General features: G+C 36.2%; 2 protein-coding genes across 5 annotated transcripts; one reads left to right on the top strand and one right to left on the bottom strand.

Moving 5' to 3' along the window:
• Nucleotides 1-1,038: 1,038 nt before the first annotated feature.
• Nucleotides 1,039-12,846, bottom strand: Mrpl50 (mitochondrial ribosomal protein L50). The gene is made up of 2 exons (XM_026414987.2): nt 12,730-12,846; nt 1,039-7,424 (listed from the first exon to the last, which is right to left on the bottom strand). The coding sequence occupies exons 1-2, from the start codon at nt 12,819-12,821 to the stop codon at nt 7,037-7,039; spliced, it is 480 nt and encodes a 159-aa protein (XP_026270772.1). The 5' UTR covers nt 12,822-12,846; the 3' UTR covers nt 1,039-7,036.
• Nucleotides 12,847-13,049: 203 nt separating this feature from the next.
• Nucleotides 13,050-24,279, top strand: Znf189 (zinc finger protein 189). Of its 4 annotated transcripts, XM_026414916.2 has the most exons (4): nt 13,387-13,403; nt 13,647-13,792; nt 14,144-14,228; nt 21,508-24,279. In XM_026414916.2, exons 3-4 carry the CDS (start codon nt 14,195-14,197, stop codon nt 23,226-23,228), a joined length of 1,755 nt encoding a protein of 584 aa, XP_026270701.1. In that variant the 5' UTR covers nt 13,387-13,403; nt 13,647-13,792; nt 14,144-14,194; the 3' UTR covers nt 23,229-24,279. The 4 variants fall into 4 exon arrangements, with proteins under 4 accessions (XP_026270679.1, XP_026270685.1, XP_026270693.1 ...); XM_026414894.2 differs by lacking the exon at nt 13,647-13,792 and having other exon boundaries at nt 13,050-13,403; nt 14,102-14,228; XM_026414900.2 differs by lacking the exon at nt 13,647-13,792 and having other exon boundaries at nt 13,050-13,403.
• The last annotated feature ends 541 nt before the right edge of the window (nt 24,280-24,820 follow it).

Below are 24,820 nucleotides of genomic sequence, written 5' to 3' on the forward strand. Positions count from 1 at the left end.
AGGATAAACTCCATTAAAGTATTGGGTCTTGGGGCTAGGGTTGTGGCTCAGTGGTAGAGCCTAGCATGTGTAAGGCACTGGGTTCAATCCTCAGCACGACATATAAATAAATAAATAAAAATAAAGGTTAATCCACAACTAAACACACACACACACACACACACACACAGTATTGGGTCTTATATGAGGTGATGGACCGCATTTTTAAAGTACAAACTTAAAGGAAACAATTAGTAAATTTAACTTCTTTAAGTACTTTTTTTTTGGGGGGGGGGGTATCAGGCATTGAACTCAGGGGCACTCAGTCACTGAGCCACATCCCCATCCCTATTTTGTATTTTATTTAGAGACAGGGTCTCACTGAGTTGCTTAGTGCCTCACTTTTGCTGAGGATGGCTTTGAACTTGTGATAGTCCTGCCTCAGCCTCCAAAGCCACTGGGATTAAAGGCATGCACCACCGTGCCTGTCTACTTTAAGGACTTCTGATCAGCCAAATATTCCTTTAAAAAACCTGGAAACACAAGCTACAAATTTGCAACCAAATTATGCTACACAAAATACTGGTGAAGAATTATTAGCTAGAATATATAAACAATGTCCCCCCCAAAAAAATTATAAAAATATCAAACAAATATTTGTTACTGGTGTCTTAGAGTAAAGGCCTCACTCTGGGAATCCAACAAATCAGATTCAGCCACTTGCCCAAAAGCCAAACAGGAAAGGTGAAAAGCATGAAAAGAAATTTAACTTCCAAGGTCTGTCAGTGATTTTGAGGTTTCCTAGAAAGAGGAATTAAGACAAGGCAAGGGTTAGGATTTGTATAGTTGGGTGCTTTTCAAAGTGGCCAGAAGCATGTGATCTTGACTAGGTATGGCCAGTCCATCACTACCTCAGGATTGGTCAGACAAGGCCTTGTTCTCAATTAAGAAAGTTACTGTTGCCTGGAGGGTAACTTCAACTCATCACAAGATGGTTATAGAATCAGACCTTGTTCCTGGAATCCAAGGTGACTTAGAGGAAAGGAGTTGGATGCAAAATGGAAGCAGAGATACCAAATCTTTATTCCTGCTTTTAGCCAATAATCAGACATTTGTAGGTGAAAGTGAGGAGTCTATGCCCTTGATACATACTATATGGGAAAAAAAAAAGACTGAAAAAAGACTTTACAAAAGAGGAAACAAATATATAAGTATGGAAAGAAATCTAAATCTCAATTGTTTTCAGAAAAAAAAACCCACAAATTAAAATCATGGGGTATATATTTCACAATTATAGGATTAGCAAAAATTAAAAATTCTGAAAATAAGGATTAGGAAATAAATCACCAAGACTCAAACCTGCTAGGGGAATATACATAGATACTTTCACTTTGAAAGCAATTTGGCATTATCTAATAAATAGTCCAGCAATTCTTTCTATAGATAAACTCAGCAGAAATGTGTTTGATAGCACACCATGAAATATGTACAATAACATTCATAACAGCATTTTTCAAGATATTAACAAACTGGAAACAAATATCTATAAGCAATAAAATGAATGAATTGTGGCAAATTTATACAGTAGAATAATATAAGTAATAAAAAGAATCACAAGTATAAGCAACAATCTTGATGAATCTTACAAACATGAGCTTAGAAGAGTCACAAATGAATACATGCAATTGAATCTTACAAATCTATATGTACTCAAATGAAACTATACAGCATACTTTTGGGATAAATCTTTAAACAAAAGCAGCCAAAAAAGGATTACCCAGAATCATACTGTATGACAATTTATGAATGTAGTTAAAACTAATAGGTAAATGCGTGAGAAAAAATATATACCATGCAACAGCAAACATAAGCAACCTGATTCCCTGGCACCATACTCTCTCACACACACACATAGAGACACAGATTCACAAACCCTCTAAAGTGGCAATACTAATGTCAGAGTAAGTAGATTTCAAGACCAAGTGGACTTTTTTAGAGACAAAAGATAATGATATGATCATAAATATTAAAATTTCATGTGACAAGATGATAAAAATCTTAAGATCTTGTAATGGATTTCAAATACATGAACCAAAAAACTAACAAAATTAAAGTAACAGACAATTTTTCAAGCAATTAGCTAAAATTTTTAGCATATCTTTTTCAGTAACTGAAAAAATAACTTGACAAAATTCATTAAAGGCATATATTTAAATAATACTAGCAACAATCTTGACCTAATTGCTTGCTATTCACAGAACAGTAAACCCAACACCTTCAAGCACAGGTAGTAATACAATAAGACATGTCATAAGTTGGGCCATAAAATGAATCTGAATGAAAGTAAAATGTTGAAATCATTCAGCATATCTTTTGACTACAATGACATCTGAAATAACAATAAAATGCCTAGAAAATCCTCTAATGTTTGAAAATTAAACATGTTCTAATAATCCATGGGTCACAGAAGAAATCACACTGGAAATTATAAAATATATCAAAATAAATGAAAATGATACAATATAAAAAGTCACGATAAAGCTAAAGTTGAAAAGGGGAAGTTTGTAATTTTAATGGCCTATATTTGAGAATTATAAAAGTCTAAAATCAATGGCCTAACACATTACCTCCAAATACTAGAAAATGAAGAGCCAGCTGGTGACAGTAGTGTATTTTTTTAGAAAATTGGGAAAAACAACAAAAAAATTGTCACTGTCCTCTACTCAGATAATCATTTAACATTATGGCATATTTCCAAATGGAAAAATAAATATTTGTTAGGGTAGCTGGTGCAAATATCTACGTGACACACACCTCTGAGTCAAGCAAAGGTTTATTGACAGAGAATATCTGCCAGGCTATCCTGTAAGCTGTTGCAAAAAACTTCTTAACTATATAGTCAAGTGCAATGAAGTAGTTAAGAAGTGACCCATCGGGTCCTTTGATTGTTACTTGGCATCTTTGTTGTGATTTTGATAGTCATGCCTGGGCAGGCTTCTTAAGATGGCAGGTGCTGATTTTCAAAGTGGAGGACCTAACTATTTCATGTATTTTATAATTCCTGTAGCATCATGTCCTTCACTCTTCCTTCACATTATGGGCTTTTCCCCTTAGCATTAAATAGTCTTTAAGAAAAAAAAAGGTTTTTTTTAATATGTTAATAGCATATTATTTTATACTTGGATATTATTCAACCAATTGTCTATTATTGCATATTTAAATTATCCCGATTTTTATTTTTTTATGAATTTTTAAAAATCTGGCTTTTCTAGCTTTTTAAGAATTGGTCCGCCATAAAATTTCTTTCTACTCAAAAGCTATTTCTTTACCTACTCAGAAATAGATACTAAATTTCTTGACCCTAACCTAGGCATGGACAACTTGATCCCTGGTTCTGTGACTCTTAATCCCATTAGCAGGTATTCTGTGAATCCTAAAGTACAAGATAGTAGGTAGCTTAAAAATGCATGAACTTAGTCTTAGCCAAAATTATTTTCCTATCATTCATTTTTTCATTTGCTTATTTCACAGTACAAAAGTACTAGTTTTTACTTGAATGAGTTGCAAATTTACAAGTAGTTTCTAACTTTGGATTCCACAGAATTCTGATGTAGAATTTTACAGAACTCGGCAGCTTTTTTTCCATCATGAAATATCAAATTAAAAATATTTAATACTGATTAAACAGTAGTCAGACATCATCCACATTGAAATTTTACAATGTCCCAGTAATGACCTTTATAGCAATTTGTTACAGCTTAGATCTTAAATGTCCCCCAAAGGCCATGTATTGAATGCTTGGTTGCTAGCTTTTGGTACTGTTGGGAATTTGTGGAACCTTTAGGATGCAGGGACTAGTGTAAGAAAGTTAGGTCCACTGGAGGTGTGTGCTTGAAGGAGATGTTAGGAATCCAGCCCCTTCTCTGCTTCCTGGCTATATTCTACCTCACCATAGGTTCATAAACAAAAGAGCCAACTGACCATGGACTCATACCTCTGAAACCATAAGCCAAAATAAAATCTTTTCCCCTTTTAAATTGATTATCTCAGTTATTTTGTGATATCAACGGAGAGCTAACAATTTTAACCCTGATCCAGGATTCAGTACTGGTTAATTTATTTGTTCATTAATAACCAATTCATTAGTTATGCTATTTTATCTCCTTTCCTTTGAAACAGTTTTTTCAATGAAATTTTTTCAAGTACTGTATTTATCTAAATTAACATGAAGGTGTCATAGTAGTCTTTAACTTCCTATTGGTGTCTATTGGAGCAATGAAGATAAGCTCTCTTTCATTTTGTGTATTTGTTATTTGTCTACAGTCTTGTTTTTATTGGATTAGTCCAGTTTAGAGTTTGCTAATTGTCTTTTCAAAGTACAAAACTTTGTCTTGTTTTCTTTCTACTGTTTATTTTCTGTTTCATTAATGATGCTTTTATTATTTTCTGCTTCCTTTGAATTTATTGGGGAAAAGACATTCAATAGAATATTCTACCCAAATAAGGCAAGAGATGGGGTTTCAAAAGGTGGAATCTTGCTTGGTGATTTCTTATGGTCAGTAGACTCATTGACATCTTGGCAAGTCACACCCATCTCAGGTGCTATGTGGGACCATATGCAGAGAGGGAAGAAAGATACACTTGCGTTGCACAGCCCAATCAGCACGCAATGTCAAACCAGTCCCCTCATGTGCTCAAATGCACATAGTTCACACACACAGCCCATGGATGGCTCACAACACACTACTTCTATAATCAAAAAAAAAAAAAAAAGTCAAAATTAAATGGGGGCAGTCTTTCACTACTTGAAATAGTTTACGTAAGATCATTTCTATTGACACTCTCTAAAATTAGTGAACTGATAGCTCTTTTAAATAGCAATCAATAAATTTTTTTAAAATGTAAAACTATTACATATGTTTGGTTAACTCAGTAAACAATGTAGCAAATGTTTTTCTTTCCAGGAAAACTAAAGGCTATTATTCTTGAACAGTCATTGTACTGACCTATATACCAGTAATGCCCTCTACAAATACTGATGGATGTGAAACTTATCTTCCTGGATGGCTAAATTTACCAGAACTGTTTCAAGGAATGATACTTCTGTCTTCTCTAGAGTCATGTTATTCAAAACATCATCAGCATCATCTATGAGTCTTTTCCTTTTTTGGTACTAGGGATTAAACCCGGGACTTACCACTATGCTACATTCCCAGCCCTTTTAATTTTCATTCTAAGACAAAGTCTAAATTGCTGAGGGCCTCACTAACTTGTTGAAGCTGACCTTGAATTTGTACTCCTCCTGCTTCAGCCTCCCAAGTCACTGGAATTACAAGCTTGTACCTCCATGCACAGCTCCTATAAGCTTTGGAGACATGCAAAAGCTCCGGACACGTTCACTTTTACTAAATAATAATTTGCATTTTCAAAAGATTCCCAGATGACTCAGATGCAATTGAAATTTTGAGCTCTGCTCTATACTACAAATGAGTAATTTTTTTCTGTCTTAACAATAACATGAACTCTGATTTATGCAAACACTTCTCCACCTGTAATCAACAGTGCCTCCCCACTGATCTCCTAATCCCTTATTTCCATCATGTCATTGTATGGGAAACACAATCAAATCCTGTATATAAATTTCAAATGTTTCCATGCTGAATCCCTCTTTCACATATATCTGAAGCAGAGAGGACACAATTATATCAGCTATAATGTCTAATGGCAGGGTCCAGACAATGACACTTTCGATGTTCTTGAAAACCATAGTGCCAGTGCTACAGAGATTTTATAGGCATGACACTATATTGTTAAAATAATTTTTCAAACCAATGTGATTCTGCAATCTGTATTTGGGGTAAAAATGGGAGTTCATAACCCACTTGATTCTAATGTATGAAATATGAGATATCAAGAGCTCTGTAATGTTGTGAACAACCAATAAAAAAAAAAGTATATTGAAAAAAATTTTTTCAAATGAATATGCTAAAATTTATATACCCAACTGATTATTTCCCTCTTCAAAGAAGTCATTCAGGAGAGAATAAATGCAATTACCTTTGCTTAAAACCTTTCTATCACTTTTCTTTCAGAATTGTCATTAGTCAAAATAAAACAATACAAGAAATTTCTTCTTCTTGCCTCAATCTTCTTTAATCCTATCTACAATTCCTAATCATTTAATTATGTCACTCAGAACCATCTGAGAATCTTCTATTTGAGTATTTTCCACAAACTAAGTACATCAAAATGAAAAGATTTGCCACACTAGTGGATTCTTACTATAATGCCCATTTTTAAAAGTTACAGAAAAGAGGTTTAAAATAAGCATCATCTCCTCTAAAGAGAATATGCAACTAAATATAGAATCTGGCATATCTCTTATTTTAAAAAGTCACAACACTTTATAATAGTTGCCACATGTTCTAATTTTTCAAAGTTATAATATTTATTTTAAGGGAATGATAAGGCAAAAAAAAAAAGCAAATTTCACTTAAAAAAGTTTAAAGACACAACACACTTTAAGAAATCTACTTTAATTCCAAAAAAGATTAATCCAGAATGCACTGTATATTTTGTTTCTACTCATGCAGTGAAAGAGTGAAAGTAACAACTTTCTATATGTAATAAAAGTTTCCTTACTTATGTGTTCTACATATGATCATTACAGCATAGATTTAAGAGTCCTAATAGGATTAGAACATCTTCTTGCAACTATTGCTTTATGCCTAAGAAGGGTAAAGACCACATCTGAACTTGTAATGACCTCCAATCTTAAACTCATTATAGTGTCCTCTGAAGAAACTGTCCGTAAATTTTTAATGACCTGATTCCATTTAAAAAAAAAGAGAATGTTTTCAGCAAATGTGAAAATAGAAAATCCTGCTATTTCTTTGTCAATTCATGATATAAGAGGAAAAAAAGAGATATTGCATTCCTCTATGAAAAAAAATAGATTTGGAGCAGTGTTCTGATAGGTAAAGTATCAAAAAGTCTAAAACAGCCCCTTTGCTCAGGGCAACAAAAATGACTTCCATGTGTTTATCTTCTGAACTGCTCAGTAACTCCAAGTGATTTTCAAATTGGGAGGCAAATCACTGGCATTAAGTTCATCAAATTTAGATCGATCTTGAACAGGGACATTATAGAAATCAAGAACATCTCTGACCCTGCACATCTGGTAAAGCCTGGAGTTAGGCACTGCATGGCCCAAGTCATCAGCCAAATGTGCCAAGAGATTAAACTTCATATGACAATCTTCCAGGGAGATATCCTGCCAATTACTAGGAAGGGATGAACCAAAAACTTCTTTCATATGAGATTCCAAACGACTCTGAAGATCTTCAGGAGGTATGTATGTTCGGCTTCGTAAGGGAGGACACACCAGAATAGGCTCTTTTTTTACTTCTTCTATCGTCTCAGTCTCCACTGGTTCTTTTTCTTTTCTGGAATAATCAAAAACAAATATGTGAATCTTTGGTTCACTGCATTAATGAAGTTAACAAACACCTGACTGAATCTTGTTCATCAATCAAACTCAACAAGTAATTTGCATACTTACTACTTTCTGGGCATGGTGAAGACCACAAAAGAATAAGTTCCTACCCTCAGAATGCTTATAGGTGAATGAGTTGGCATAAACAGAAAACAAAAACTAGGGGAGGGGAGGGGGGATAGTAGGGGATAGGAAAGGTAGCAGAATACAACAATTACTAATTGGGCATTATGTAAAATTGTGGATGTGTAACCGACGTGATTCTGCAATCTGCATTTGGGGTAAAATTGGGAGTTCATAACCCACTTCAATCTAATGTATGAAATATGATATGTCAAGAGCTTTGTAATGTTGTGAACAACCAATAAAAATTAAAAAAAGAAAAAAAAAAGAAAACAAAAACTATGTTTTTACATACTGTAAAAATTCCTAGGGATGGGTAAAGAAGTAAGGTAAATCATTCTATCTGGGATTCCTAGTCCTCGAAAATCTAACCTCAATCTACCTCTCTAACCTTACCTCCCATTAATCTCAAATTTAATACAATCTGACTTTTCCAAATCATGTGTTAGCTCAAGTTATATCCTTTCCTAAATGCTTTACTTGCAGAAATTTTACTTATCATATAAGTTCTGGGGCAAAACTGTTGTCTTCTAAGAAACTTTAACTTGATTTTCCCAAATATAATTAAGTTCCTCTCATCTTCTCAGCATTTTATATTGCTCTCAAGAGTATATCACACTCTAAGTTTTAATTTTATTTATATTCTACTTTTCTAAGGGTTTCCCAGCCTCAAATATATTTACATTTTGAACTAGGTAATTCTTTATTGTTGCTGGTGGGGGAACATGAATCCTGTTCATTGTAGGATTTTTAGTAGTATCCTTGCCCCCAGTCATGACAACCAAAGATACTGCCATGTGTCCCCAGGTGGCAACATTGTCTTGGTTGAGAATCACCATATCAAATCATAAATTTCTCAATATAGATTATCTATTTAATTGACTTGGGGGTTCCTTGAAACATAATAGCTACTTAAATAAGTACTGAGTAAACAGGTCAATGGAAGTGAATCTGCCTGACATACCATTTACATGCTTAATGTAAGACTTGTTTGTGAACTACCTAGGGAATTTATTTCTCATGGAATTAGCATCTGATTGGGATTGATCCCCACAGAAAATGGAAGCACCAGAAACAAAATGGTGTTTGGCCAAGAATGTGGTTTTTAATATAATTCCTCCTTGCCTACTTAAAAGACTTTCTTCCAGCAACTAATCCCTCTTTCTACATAATTGTTCATCAACCTCTCACTACCTACTTTCTATTTAGAGTAGGTTCCCTGAAGTTCCCAACGCTGAATCCCCATATATTAATGATATTTGGATGTGGGGACCTTTGGAAGGTACTGGAAGGTAATTAGGATTAGATGAGATCATGAGGGTAGGAGATTCCATGATGACATTAGTGGCTTTGTGAAAGAAGAGAGATCCAAGGTAGGACACTTGCTTTGTCTTGCCATGTGATGCCCTCTGCCATGTTATGAGGCAGCAAGAAGGCCCTTGCCAGTTGCTGGGCTGATGATGACTTGCCAGCATCCAGAACCATGATTCAAATCAACTTCTATTCTTCATCAATTACCCACTCTCAGCATCAGAAGATGAACTAAGGCCCTACTAAAGTAATTCCAGAGTAAAAAATATGATTTAATATCCCATATTTTTAAAGAAAAAATTCACCGTAGACTCCATATTGTCCTCCAGCTACCACTCACCTTTTCAACAAAAATTCTCAAAGAGTTGTCGATACTTAGTCTCTGTCCTCTCAGCTCTCATATTGTCCTTAAATCACTCTGGCCACACATTATCACACCCAGAATGAAATGTAGTTCAGGTGAATGGACTAAATAGCCCAATCAAAAGACATAGTGAAGATAATCAAAAACAAGAAAAGTATGAGAAACTGCCACTACAAGAAGACTAAAAGGACATTAGGTAGCACTGAAAGAAATATGAATAAAATATGCAATCTATACACTAATAATATTAATATTGGTTCATTAATAATAGTAAAATAATTATATAAGTTGTTAGTAGGAAAAAAATTGACTATATAGATGTCTCTGTAATATCTCCTAACTTTTCTGCAAATACAAAACTTTGTATTTATGTAAGTAAAAACATAAACTTTATTGCCAAAAAAATAAAAAATTAAAAGGACTAAGTGGCTAAATGGATTTAAAATCAAGACCCAACTATATGCTCTCTATAAGAAACTCATTTTAGATTCAAGGACACATACAGTCTGAAAGTGAAGGGATAGGAAAAAAATATTCTACACAACTGAAAACCAAAAGAAAGCAGGCATGGCTATATTTCTATCAGACAAAATTAACCTTAAAGCCAAAAACTTTCTTTATAGAAAAATAAAGTCATTATATAATGATAAAATGGTCAATTCAACAGGAAGATACAACAACTTATATGCATTGAACATTAGAGCACCTAAGTATATAAAGCAAATATTAGCAGACCTGAAAGAAAGTGACCACAAAACAATGGAAGAATTCAATAACCTACTTTCAATAATGGACAGAACATCCACACAGAAAATCAATAAAGAAAAAACCTGAATAATACTATATGCCAAATAGATCTACAGACACATGCCAAACTTTCTATTTAACAGCAGAAAAGTACACATTTTGCTCAATTACACACAGAACATTATTTAGTATTAGAGCTTTTATCATAAATGAATGTTAGAACTATGTCAGATGGATTTTCTGCATCTATTGAGAGGATCATGTGGTTTTAAAATTTTCATTCTGTTAGGTCACAAAGTCTCAACAAATTTAAGAGCAAAATACCAACTATTCTTTCTGACCACAACTGAATAAAACTAGAAATCAGCAAACAAAAATTCCACAAATATGTGGAAAGTGAGCAAAATACTCCTGAACAACCAGTGGGTCAATGAGTAAATCAATAAGAATTTTTTTTAACTCTCAAAATAAATGAAAATGAAACATGACACAACAAAAGTTATAAGCCGCAAAAAAGTACTACTAAGACAGAAGTTTACAGCAATAAATGCCAATATTAAAAAAGATTTCAAACAACCTAACATTAATAAGAAACTAAGAGTTAGTGTTTTGAAAATACAAAAACTGAAAAACCCTTACTAAAGGAAAAAGAGAGAGAGACAAGGCCAGAGAGAGAAGACTCACCTATGTAAAATCAAAAATTTAAGAGGAGATATGATAATAGACGCCTCAGAAACAGAAAGTATCATATGGGACCATTATAAACAATTACATGTTAACAAAGTGGATAATCCAGAAGAAATGTATATGTTCCTAGAAACATGCAACCCACCAAAACTAAGTCTAGAAAGAATTGAAAGCCTAAACAGACCAATAAACCAATGAGGAGATTAAAGTAGTAATCAAAAAACTCCCAACAAATAAAAAGCCTGGAGCCAGATGGCTTCCTGGGTTAATTCTACCAAATATTCAAAGAAGAAAAATTAGTACCTACCTTCTTTTTGTTACAAGGGGTTGAGCCCAGGTTTGCTCTACCATTGAGATACATCCCCAGCCCTTTTTATTTTTAGATAGGGTCTTGCTAAGTTGCTCAAACTTGATTCCACTGTTTCATCCTCTGAGTTACTGGGATTATAGGCATGAGCCACCAAGTTCAACTACTAACCCTTCTTAAACTTTTGCAAAAGTTAAAATATAAAATGCTTCCAAATTTATTTTATGAAAATAAGATATGAAAGCCAACCAAAGATACTATCAGACAAGTATAAGTGGGGGGGGGACTACAAGACAATACCTCTATGACTATAGATGAAAAAAATCAGAATAAAATGCTAACAAACCAAATTCAACATCATATCAAAGACTACACTATGACAAAGTAGGATTTACCTCTAGAATGAAAAGTTCGTTCAACATGTTCAAATCACTAGATACAGCGCATTAACAGAATGAAAAATTTAAAACCACATGGTCTTCTCAATAGATGCAGAAAAACCATCTGACATAGTCCTATGATAAAAACTCTAAAAATTTAGTTGGAACCTACCCTGACATAAAAGACATCATTTAGAGAAGACCACAGTTAACATTATAAACAATAGAAAAAAATAAAAGTTTTTTTTTCCCCTCTAAGATCTTAGTACAAAGCAAGAATGCTTACTCTTCTTTTAAACATAGTACTTTCCACTTATATTAAACATAGTACTGGAAATCCTACCAAGAGCTATTAGGGAAGAAAAAGAAATAGACGACATCCAAATCAAAAAGAAGTAAAATTGCCTTTGTTTGCAGATGACACAATCTTGTAAATAGAAAACTCTAAAGACTCCATTAACAGACAACTTGCAATCCTCCTTCCTCAGCCTCCTGAGTCACTGGAATTACAGGAGTGGGACACCATGGAGGGCACCACCTTAAATTTTGATGCCCTAAACATGATGTAGGTCAAACAGATTTACCGTTGGCGGATTCCACACGGTGCAGTAGGAAAAAACAGCAGAGGGACAGTTAGGAGACCAGGTTTCTAGATCCAACTCTGCCATTAATTTGATTTGTGATTGTGGGAAAAATAATTCCTGTGGGCCTCGACTACCTCAAGTGCTTTGGCGCGGAGAAGGAAATTTGCTTCTGCTGCTATATCCTACAAGCTTAGAGAAATGCCTGCCCAGGAAAGGAATTTAATAACTATTTATTGAATTCATCAATGAACCAACAAACGAACAAAACAGGAGCATGCACTTCGTTTCTGAATCTGTGAAGCAACATATGATTTTAGTTTACCAAGTACTTTCACGTTCATGTTTTAGGTGGGGTTTAATTTCCATTAGATACATACCGACTTTCACGTTCGTGTGGAAGTGGATATTCCAAATGAGCCATTGGTTTTCTGACACCACACTCGGTGCCCGGCACTCGCGGTTAAAACTCTGCTTAACTCATAAGTGAGTTGGAAGGGAAAAGGGACGGAATTTCCGTAATTGGAAAATCAAGACAGAGACGGGAAGTGACTGGGCCCAGCACTCGCAGAGACCCTCACTGAAGCTTCTGAACTCAGAATCCTAACGCCCTTCTTGTTCTTACTCTGATGCGGCTCAGAACAGGGTCCTGTCTTAATGGCATGGCACTGCCTTCTGAACTCGTCCCCTAATCCTCCTCGGTTTCTTTCCTTACTTTTCATAAACGCCACCCACCGTCCAAACTTCAGTTTTACCTGGGTCGAGACCAAAATTCTCTGCGCGTCGTCCCTAAGGCTGTCCACGTCAAGCCTCTTCTAGCAATGCCGGACACACACAACATCGCCATTTTCGCAAAGTGCTGGTGACCTAAATTCTTCTCTCAGCCGAACTGACGCACACAGACCAGCCAATCGGATGAAAGCTTAGTGGCAGGTGTTTCCTTCCCCCTCTCACCCCGTCGTTGCTCTCTCCTTTTGCACGCCGGGAAATGTAGTCAGGTAGCGTGGGAGTAGGAGGCTGGGCCGCGACGAGTCTCGGAGCATGATGGGAGTTGTAGTTGCGGGGCGTCCCGGGAAGGTTCCGGGTGACGCCTTCTGGTCCGGGGGCGGACGGTCACAGAGCTGCTTGGCTGTAAGGCATTGGAATTGGCAACCGAGAGGAGGCTCTATCGAGATCTGAAAGACAGCAGCCTGGCAGGGGAGGGGATTTGAGGTTGGGGGACAGCCAGGGAGCGAGTCTGATATGCCGCTGGGGACGTGACCGCTCGGGGACCGAAGCAGGACCTGGCCTGGCGGGACCCAGCCAGGGAAACTCGTCTTGTTTGGGCCTAATTTCCAGCAGTTGGCTAGGCCTCACCAGAGCCTTTCCGTGTGGCCGCCGCTCTTCTCTGGCGAGAATGGCCTCCCCGAGCCCCCCGCTGGAGCCAAAGGTAAGTCACCCTTTTCCAGGGATTCCCGTTGTCTCGCCGGTACCCCAGCTGGGCCTCCACCCCCCACAACTTTCTGACCGCCGTTGCCGTGCGAGGAACCCCCCAGACCCCACCGATACTCTGGGGTGCGGTTCACTTAAAATCTGCCCACTGGCTCCTTTTCTTTCTTGAGCAACTTAATAAGTCGGCTGGAGAAAATTAGGAATGCACCTAGCTAGCTCTCTCATTTTTGAGTTTTTATAGGTAAGGCACCATTTTTGACCTTCTTCTGTGTCTTCTGCGCCTGGCATGATGCCTGGACCCAAAGTAGATGCTTAAAGAACCTGATGGAATTGAATTGAATAGGGTCACAAGCGAATGCGAATAGAGAATTGGAGCGGGACAGTGAGGTAAGGGAAGCTTGGACAGACCTTGGGGCAGTTTTCTAAATTAAAATATTAAGGTATAATTATTAAACCAGAAAATGCCTTATCCTTAGTTCCTTCATTTCTAAGGTCAAGATTCCAGCCTGCTTTCCCTCTAATCCGAGGGGTCTGTCTGTTGCAGTCAGTTCCCGGAATTGGGCACCTTTGGGCATTCTTAGTTACCATGTTCATTCTAGAGCACCTGGCCCTGATAAGTAATAGCTTCTGCCACTTTCACTGGTAGAATTGTCCTTGAGACAATAGGAGCTGACTATAGAAATCATACTATTTCAGGGGTTGCTGTCATTTGAGGATGTGGCTGTGTTTTTTACCCAGGAGGAGTGGGATTATCTGGACCCAGCTCAGAGAAGCCTCTATAAAGATGTCATGATGGAGAATTATGGAAACCTGGTCTCACTGGGTAAGAATCTGTTGTTTCTGTATCTAAAATATCCAAGAAGGCACTGGTAATCAGACTCAGAATGTTTGAACCAGTACCAAAACTGCTTTGTTCTAAAGTTCTGATTTCAGACCTTTCAATCATTAGTTGTTTCCATGGCACTTATTCTTAACTTCCTTGCAGTGACCAAAATGCAAGCTTTTCTGGCTTCCTGACTTCATAATCTTATTCCCATATTGCTTTGTACTTTCCCTCCTGGCTCATCCTCCCACTGCTTTCCTCCCACCCCTTTTCACTGGCCTTCTGGAGTCCCTGTTCTTCTTCACATAATGTTCCTTACCCCTCCCTGCCTTAACTGAAACCTGGCATTTTCCCAAGGACACCACTTCTTTGGCAATCCTTTGAGTGGGGGCTGCTTATTCTCCCACTTCTCCTTCCCCATCCTTTGTTTCAAGTCTGCAAGGGAGAAGTTAGTGTTCTTCCTGCTTTTCAATGCTGTTCCCAAAGCAATAGCTTTCTACCTTCAAACAAACTCTCCTTTGAGGACTCAGCACTCTTGTCCTAACCACTGAATTTCTTTCCATCATCTGTCAGCATTTTCTTTGGTTCTTCACACATATAACTTTATCACCTATTTCAGTCTTCTGTACTTAACCCACACCATTGGTGACCCAGTCAATACTTGAACCTCAGTGGATCTTGACCAGTTGACTCTAGAGACCCTGCTTTCCACATTTACCCAACTCATACCCTTAAATTTTTTGTGACAGACAAGTACTAAACCCCAACATCCTATTTTCTGATCACTTATTCAAGACAATAGATGTGTATTGACTGGGGCTGAACAATGGTGACTAAAACACATGTCCTGGTGGAGCTCATTGCAACTTCTTACCTTCTATCTCTCCTATCTATATCTTTTCATTATTAGCAGTATTTCCTGTCCCCTTATGTGTCCTTTTCTTTACCAAGGTGTATGTAAGTTCTCTCCTTACTACTTACTCATCTAATTAACAGCATGCTCTCTTACCACCTGCATAATAAATTATGTCCAATTGAACATTTTAAATCCTGTTGTTACAAAAATCTGCTTTTTACCCCTCTTCTACTTGAGTTACTAAACTGAAGGGAACAGTCTTTAACAAAAGGATGGATGTCTTGTGTGTGGGTATGATGTGTGTTTGTATGTGTATGTATATATGTATGCGTGTGTACACATGCACACACACACAAACAGCTTTTCCCCCCCCCTTAGTTTCCACAGGGTTGATTGGTTTGTTTTGGTTTTAGTGTTTTTCTGTTTTTGTTTTGGGGGGGTTTTGTTGTTGTTGTCCTCAACAGGCCTGGTTCCCTGATCCTTTTGGTGACCACTTCAAAAAGTTAAGAGTTTCCCATCCTTTTCTGGATCTTACCTTCTATTTCACAGAGAAAATAGAAGCCACTAAGCCTGAACCCTCATATTCTCTAATAGCCTTCAGTTTCTAGTCCTTCTCTCTTGGTACCTTTATTCTCATGATAGGTCTGTTCATGGCTTTTTCAATTGAGGAAGAAGTGAGGAGAAAGAAAAAAATCTTTGAACCAGAGTTTCCTTTTTACTGCTCCCTATAACTTACTACTGATCCTCTTCATAGGCAAGTTTTTTAAGAGTAGTTAATGTCTATTCTGTACTACTTTACCTTTTATTATCTGTACACCTTTTGTCTTGCCTCTAGTATGTCCTTTAAGTTGTGTAGCGGGAATTTATAATAACCTCGTTGTCAAATGAAATAGGCTCTTTTCTGGGCCTTATTTTATTCCACCTCGTTATGAATATTTGAAATTCTTTATTACTTGCCTCCATTATCTTATATTCTGACTTCCTCTCTGAACACTTTGCTTGGATAATCTTATCTACACTGTATGGCCCACAGGCCCTCAGGCCCTCAGGCCCTCAGGCCATCAGCTGCCATTATGTTTTGGTAAGTTTCCAGTCTTTATCTCCACCTAAGAAAAGTAAGTTGGAACCTAACTGCCTGGGTTCAAATCCTGTTTCTACCACTTACTAGACTTATGACTATGGATGACTTACTTTACATCTATGTGCCTCAGTTCTTTTTTTTTTTTTAATAAAATGTAAATAATAATAGCACCTACCTTTTAAGGTTATTGTGAATATTTACTGAGATAGTATATGTATGAAGCACTTAGGACATTGATTATCATGTAGGAAGCACAGTATGAGTATTGAATGTTATTCTCATCATCATCTTTTCTGTATTTTGAAGACCATGTAGATAAGTTAGCTGGCAAGTCTCAGATAATCCTTTAAGATCTCACAGACCTTCTTTTCAGAGTCAAACATTTCTTTCTCTGTACTTTCTCTGTATTTCTATTATTTAACATTACTGTCCCATAAACATTCTTTATTTGTTATTTCTCTAACCACACTGATTATCACAAGGACAATAATTTTACCTTTTTCATTTGATTTCTTCAGCACTTACCACAGAGGCAGGCCTATGTTATATGCTTCTTAAATATTTGTGAAACTGAATAAGTCCAGTTCATTTAAGACTCAGCATCTCTTGATTGGATTGTTGCCATAGCCTTAAACTAGTCCCTGGCCCCCAATCTCTTTTTTAAAATATATTTTATGTATTGCTACCAAAGTGATTTTATGCTTAAAACTTTTGATGGTTCCTGATAGCTAACAATACAAAAATCTTAATTTCTTACCATTTCTAGGACCTCTCTAATATAGTTTTTGCCTAGTTTTCATGTCTCCTCTGTTATTTCCTGCATACTACTTTAATCTTTAATTGTATCACCTGCTATTTTTTTTTTCTTTTAATATACCATGGTGTATTTGAGTCACTGCCAACTTATCCATATGTTGGCTCTTCAGACTACTTGATTCACACTGGACAGAACTAAGAATTGCTGAAATTACAAGATATTGAACTCGTTGTTTTTTTCTTTAATTATATTCTTTCTTCAATTATTTCTTAAAATATTAATTCAATTACTTGTTATTGAACCTGTGCTAGGCCCTAGAAATTCCAGTTCTTCCCCATTCTCCCATTTTGTTAACCAGGAAAACTGTTTGTTTTATACTCCGTTGGATAGTAAGGTTGGCAGTTATGGCCCACAGGTCACATTTGACCTGTGGCCTATTTTTGACACAGACATACTCATTTCTTTATTGTCTTTAATTACTTTAATTATTACAATAGCAGAGACCATATCGTTCACAAAATGAAAAATATCTATTGTCCTGGCCCTTTACAAGAAAAGTACACCAACCTGTCTTCTGACTTAAAGTTTGTCCACTTACCATCTCCTTACCTTCTCTTTCTCTCCCCTCAGCTACCATACATAGTATTAGAACTATTGAGTTAAAAAACATTAAAATTAACTTAACTAGCATAAACCAACAAAGGAATTATTATAAAGATATATGGAATGTCTTATATAATTTATGAGCGTGATTATAGTTGAATATCTGAAAAAGACTGAAAACAGAAATTGAATCAATCTCAAGAACTGAAAAATTATTTTGTCTTCGCTTAGGCTGCTGTAACAAAATACAGTAGACTGGGCGGCATTATAACCCCATGATGGGGACTCTACCCTCATGACCTCATCTAAACCTAATTACTCACCAAAGGCTTCACCTCCAAATATTATTACATTGGGGCTTAGGGTTTCAACATTTAAATTTTCAAAAGGGATACACCATTTAGTCCATAAACTCTTTTTTTTTTTTTTTGCTTTACTTTTTCCCCCTTGGCAGATTAGTTTTCAGTCCTTATGCCCATATGCTTCTGCCCTTTTTGCTTCTGAGTTGATAGTTTACAGTTCTAATCACATTTAGATTAACTAGCTATTTTAATTTCAGTTTCCACATTCCTGGAGACACATCCACATTGAATCAGATGCATACTATGAATAAATGAGCAATGACCACAGGATGGGAAGATATATAAACATAATCACCAAGCTGGATGTAATAGATAATCATTTCAAGTCTACTTTGTATGGAAGCCTACACTTATTTTATTCATCTTCCTATCCTGTTAACCTATTTGTTTTTATGCCAGTGTTGTCATTTCCTTTACTTTAACAATATATTATATTTTATGTTTCTTAAGATAAGTCAGTCTTCAATATTTTTTTTCAGGATGTACTTAACAAGCTAGTTGCATACATTCTTTCAGTTGAAATTTAGATTTTTTTTAATTGATTCATGTGATTTTGATTGTAATATTATTAGTTTCATAGATGAGTTTGGGAAGAATCGAAGTCTTTATAATATTGAATCTCTTTAGCCAGTTGGTTGACTGTTTAACTGTCTTTTTTTCTTTCAGAAAAATTCTACAGGTTATTGTTACAGGTCTTGTACATTTTATTTAATTTTTGTTTTCTTTTTGAGGTATAGTCTGTGTTGCCCAGGATGGCCCCAAACTCCTGGGCTCAAGTAGTCCTCTCACTTCAGCCTCCTGAGTTCCTGGGTCTACAGAGGTATGCCACCATGCCTCACTAAAACTCACTAGAACATTTCTTGCTGTATTTATTCCTTAGGTTTTATATTTTTTGTTACTACTGTGAAGAACATTTTATTTTTCTCTAGTATTTACTGACCGGTTTTATTTGTAATAAGAACTATTTTTTTTAATCTTGTTTTTACTATTTATATTTTCATTTGACTCAGAAAGTTTTAAGTAGACTTCATATCACCTTTAAGTGATGTTAACTTTGTCTTATTTCTTCGAGTAATTTTACCCAGTACAATACCCACTGGGTAAACATTATAGAGACTTTCTTTCCCACAATGACTTTTTGATCCAATGAAAGAGACAACACATAACAGTTAAAAATGTTAATAATGGCATCTATTGGCAACACTGTGGGGTTATGGACAGTAATACAGAATTGGTAATAAGAAAATTAGAACACCTAAATCTGTCTAGTGGACTTAGCAAAGTCTTTGTAGAGGAACTATTGCTTTGAACTGAGTCTTAAAGAACCAAGAATTGCCTAGTAAGCGATGCAGAGGGACACTTATTATAAATAGAAAGTGCAAGGATAGGGCATGAAGGACTAACACAAGCAGGTTACCTGCATAAAGTATGATAAGTAGGTAGGAGGATTGAGTTGGGAATTAGAGACCATGTCATGAAGAGTTCTGAGTGTCATAATAAAGAGCTTTGATTTGATCTTAAAATGATATGTTGCTGCTGAATCTATAAGTGATAACATGAATAGAATTCCATTTTCTAATCATCTCTGGAATCAAGCAAATATAATGTGAGGGCAGCTTAAAGAAAGATCAGGGCCACAGATTATTTAAAGCTGCATGATTGTGAGAGTTAAAAGGAGACTGTAGACACTAGAAAGGATTTCATGATTTTGGTGATTGATTAATAATAAGAAAGCAGGAGAAATCTAAGACTTTAGTGTCCACTGAAAGTGAATTCCAGAGGGGATATTGTAAGTACCCTAAGAAGAAGTTGAGGTTCTAGTAGTTGCTTAGGAGAATAAGAGAAGTAAGTTTGTTTTACTTTTAATAAAATAGCTTAACTGGTTTGAAGTAAGTCAAAAGAAAATTCATAGTTAACGTCACATTTAAAATATAAGAACATTGAGAGAAGAGGATTATGAAAAGAATTAAGGTCAAAAATAAATTTCATAGTGATTAAATCTTCTTGTGGATTATGAGGTGTCAAGAGAGATGGAAAATCAGGAAAGAAGTCAAGAGGCAGGCTTAATTGTCCTATAGACCACTGTGTTATTAGATTATTATGCTATCTTTTCTTCAACATCTGCAGGGTTTTTATTTCTCAGATGTAATACAGATTGTCAGCTGAAAAAAGGTGATGAACCTTGGGTCTTATATATTCAGAAGGTTGAGAATCATTTGTACTTGAAGAATGTATTATGATTTGTGGTAAGTGAAGTCATAAACTGCTGCAGACTTTTTTCATTTCTTCCATTTCTCTGACCATGTTCCTTTATACTTATTTTATTTCTTCTTTCTAGACCATAGACTTTTAAAAAATAAACAAAACACTTCATGACACTTCAACCTTTTTTTTTTTTAAAGACCCATTTATCAACATAGGAGCTACTTTTATTTCTTAACTTTGTGTTTATTATTTTATTTCCCCATTTTTAATAAATATCCATTTCATCTGATACGGGGCTTTATGACTTATCTTTGAATCCTGGCTTACTTCATCAGGCCAATGAATAAATTCTTATTAATGAATAAATTGTAGCTTTTCCTGCTGCTGCTGCTGCTGCTGCTGCTGCTGCTGCTTCTGCTTCTGCTTCTCCTTCTTCTTCTTCTTTTTAAAATCTGTCCCAGGATCCTCTTATGTGTTCCTTCTATGAACTGGTCTATTTATTCTGCCCAGATTCCAGTAATGCTTTCTCATCCTAAATTTTTCTGACCTTACTGTTTTTGTTCCATAATATCCTTTCTTTGTTAGATCAGTTAATCCCACCTACTTGTTTTCTTTCTTTGTTTACCCATCTTACTTTGTATCAGTATTGATTTGATAGCTCTTCACCCCAGCTCTACTTGCTCCTACTATCTCATTCTCTGCCTCCTGAGCAATCTTGATACCCTTCTCCAAAAAAGCCAGTTTATTTCATCAGATAACTTACATTGAATAATAATATTAGGTCAGGTTCAGTGTTACATGCCTATCATCCCAGCTATTTGGGAGGCTGAGGCAAGAGGATCTCTTGAGCCCAGGAGTTAAGGCCAGCCTTAAACAAGATCTTACCTCTTAAAAATAATTAGAAGAAGTAATATTTATATAATTTAATCTTCACAGTACCATTCTGAGGTAATAAATTTTTTTAAGTATAGTAGCCTTTTTTTTTTTTTTTTTTTTTTGTACTGGGGATTGAACCCAGGAGCACTTTATAACAACCACATCCCCAATCCTTTTTTATTTTTTATTTAGAGACAGTCTCACTAAGTTGCTCAGGCTGGTGCCTCAGACTTATAATCTTCCTGCCATGGCTTCTTCCCTAGTAGCTGAGATTACAGACATGCACCACCATATCCAGCTCAATTACCTTATTTTTCTTTTTTTTTCCAATATTTATTTTTTAGTTTCAGGTGGACACAATATCTTTTTTATTTTTATGTGGTGCTGAGGATTGAACTCAGTGCCTCACGCATGCCAGGCAAGCGCACTACCACTTGAGCCACATCCCCAACCCCTCAATTACCTTATTTTTCTAATAGTTGTTTCTTGCCTTTGAAGAGCTTGGCTGATGTTTGGATTATATTTATTATTTATTCCAGATGTTTTGAACAGAGATAAGGATGAAGAACCAACTGTAAAACAAGAAATTGAGGAAATTGAGGAAGAAGTGGAGCCACAGAGTGTAATAGTTACAAGAATCAAAAGTGAGATTGACCAGGATCCCATGGGTAGAGAAACCTTTGAACTTGTTGGTAGATTAGATAAACAGAGAGGTATCTTCTTATGGGAAATACCACGGGAATCTTTGACCCAGGAGCAGAAAATATTCAGAGGAAACACTAACGTTATTCATAAGAAACAAAACTCAGAAGAAAAATGCCATAAATGTGAAGAATGTGGAAAAGGTTTTGTCCGCAAGGCCCATTTCATTCAACATCAAAGGGTCCATACTGGTGAGAAACCTTTTCAGTGCAATGAATGTGGGAAGAGTTTCAGTCGCAGTTCATTCGTTATTGAACATCAGAGAATTCACACTGGGGAAAGGCCCTATGAGTGTAATTACTGTGGAAAAACCTTTAGTGTGAGCTCAACCCTTATTAGACACCAGAGAATCCACACTGGAGAAAGACCCTACCAGTGTAATCAATGCAAACAAAGCTTCAGTCAGAGAAGGAGCCTTGTTAAACATCAAAGGATCCATACAGGTGAGAAACCCCATAAATGTAGTGACTGTGGGAAAGCCTTCAGTTGGAAGTCACACCTTATTCAGCATCAGAGAACTCACACTGATGAGAAACCCTATCACTGTACCAAATGTAAGAAAAGCTTTAGCCGAAATTCATTGCTCGTTGAACATCAGAGAATCCACACTGGGGAAAGACCCCACAAATGTGGTGAATGTGGGAAAGCCTTTAGATTAAGTACGTACCTTATACAACACCAAAAAATTCACACTGGTGAGAAACCTTTCCTTTGTATAGAATGTGGAAAAAGCTTTAGTAGAAGCTCATTCCTTATTGAGCATCAGAGGATCCATACCGGTGAAAGGCCTTATCAGTGCAAAGAGTGCGGGAAAAGTTTTAGTCAGCTTTGCAATCTTACTCGTCATCAGAGAATTCACACAGGAGACAAACCTCATAAATGTGAGGAATGTGGAAAAGCCTTTAGTAGAAGCTCAGGTCTTATTCAGCATCAGAGAATCCATACCAGGGAGAAGACTTATCCATACAGTGAAACTAAGGACACTTTTGATCCAAATTGCAGTCTTGTTATACAGCAGGAGGTCTACCCTAAGGAAAAGTCTTACAAATGTGATGAATGTGGGAAAACTTTTAGTGTTAGTGCTCATCTTGTACAGCATCAAAGAATCCACACTGGTGAAAAGCCCTATCTGTGTACTGTTTGTGGGAAAAGCTTTAGTCGGAGTTCATTTCTCATAGAACATCAGAGAATCCACACTGGTGAGAGACCCTATCTCTGCAGACAGTGTGGCAAAAGCTTCAGTCAGCTTTGTAATCTCATTCGACATCAGGGTGTTCACACAGGTAATAAGCCCCATAAATGTGAGGAATGTGGGAAGGCCTTTAGCCGGAACTCAGGTCTTATTCAACACCAGAGAATACACACAGGAGAGAAACCTTACAAGTGTGAGAAATGTGACAAAAGTTTCAGTCAACAGCGCAGCCTTGTCAACCATCAGAAGATCCATGCAGAGGTGAAAACTCAAGAAACCCATGAATGTGATGCTTGCGGTGAAGCCTTCAATTGCCATATATCTCTTATTCAGCATCAAAAATTGCATACTGCATGGATGCAGTAAGTGTAGAGAAATAAGTAGGCTCAGTTTAATTTGAGATTATCTACCCAAGTGCAGTTTTAGTCTGGCTCAATATGAGTCAAATTTTCTGGTAAAGCAAATTGTCCTTGGCTTCAGGCAAATGGTTTCTAAAGATCCTGTGAATCGTGGACACATGTCCATGGCCAGTTGACTTCTAATTACTCTGTTTTCATGATCATGGACAAAGACTGACTAATTTAAGTGTCTTTTAACAAATCTTTCAGCAGAGAAGTTGAACCCAGGTGTAGAACATGGAAGTGCTCTAAAGGACAAAGTTGAATTAGTGCAAGGAAACTGGGAGCAGCTGAGTTAGAAAACTGAGAATAATGATTCAGAGAATCTTCTGCCACCATCTTCATGGTGGTCCTTTCAATTCCATTACGTTTGGCTGTGCATGCCAAAGCCTAGTGATTAAGCATATGTAAGTTGTCAAACAAAGCTCAGTTGTTTTTGAAATCAGTATACAAAGTTTTTGTCATTTATTTAAGAAAGTTAACTGTTCGGCATGCGAGTTAATAAAAGGCAGTTCCAGTGCCTGGTTATTCCCAGATCAGTGAAATGAGTGAACCATTAAGTTTACATGTAAAGATCATGTGAGTAATTAACAAACCTCACCTAGCAAAGGTGTTACCAAGCAATCTTTGGGAGTGCCTTTTCCCCCCAAGATGGGCCTAAAAAAGTAGAAGATAACTGTTCTTTTGTGCTGTCCCATCTGTGAAAGATATTTGTAATACTATATGAATAAGCTTATTCCTGCACAACCAAGGAGCATGTGAAAGTGTACATATTTTGGTTATCAAGAATTGGAAATAAAAAGACTTGGAGTTTATGCTAGGAAGCTTGAGATATTTTGGTATTGCTTTGGGTTTTATGGTAGCTAGATTTTGCATGCAATTTTAAATTTTTTATTTCTGGTTCTAGGGCTTCCTTTAGATAATGGTTGTTTTATAAACCTGTTAAGTCATCATTTGAATCAATTAAAACCAGTTTTATTTTTGTCTTTTTTTGCTTCATGTAGGAGTTTTTTGTTAAAACCAGTCCTATCAACTACGTTACTGTGTTTTTAAAATTAAAATCAAGGATTTGAAGGAACTCATTCTGCCTATGGCTAGTTAATTTTTTTCTAGATTAGATCAAAATAAGCTTAAGTCCAGGTTCTCTAATTTCTGAATATAGAATTCCAAATTATCAGAACTCCCTAATTCTAACTTCCTAACAGTTTGAGCAAACACCCTTTTTCCTATACCACAGCCATTTTAAAAATAACCTCCAATTTTTCATCTTCTCATTGTGAATAGCACATGTGTTCATGTATGCGTATGCATATAAATTTGGCAATTATACATGTGTAGAAATATATCTATTTAAGTTAGGTACTTATACTTTAAGATTTAAGTTAAGATTTCAAAACAAATACTTGTCACCCAATGGAAAGTATGAAAAATAACAGACTGCACCTGAGTCCACAGAATTACCCTCCTTTCCTGGATAGTCAACTTTCTTTATACCAGTGGTTCCCAGGCTAATAATGAGATCTCAACTAATAATGAGGTTCTTAGACCTGTGCTCAGTAT

This window comes from Urocitellus parryii, chromosome 4 (genome assembly GCF_045843805.1).
Source record: "Urocitellus parryii isolate mUroPar1 chromosome 4, mUroPar1.hap1, whole genome shotgun sequence".
Taxonomy (NCBI): Eukaryota; Metazoa; Chordata; class Mammalia; order Rodentia; family Sciuridae; genus Urocitellus; species Urocitellus parryii.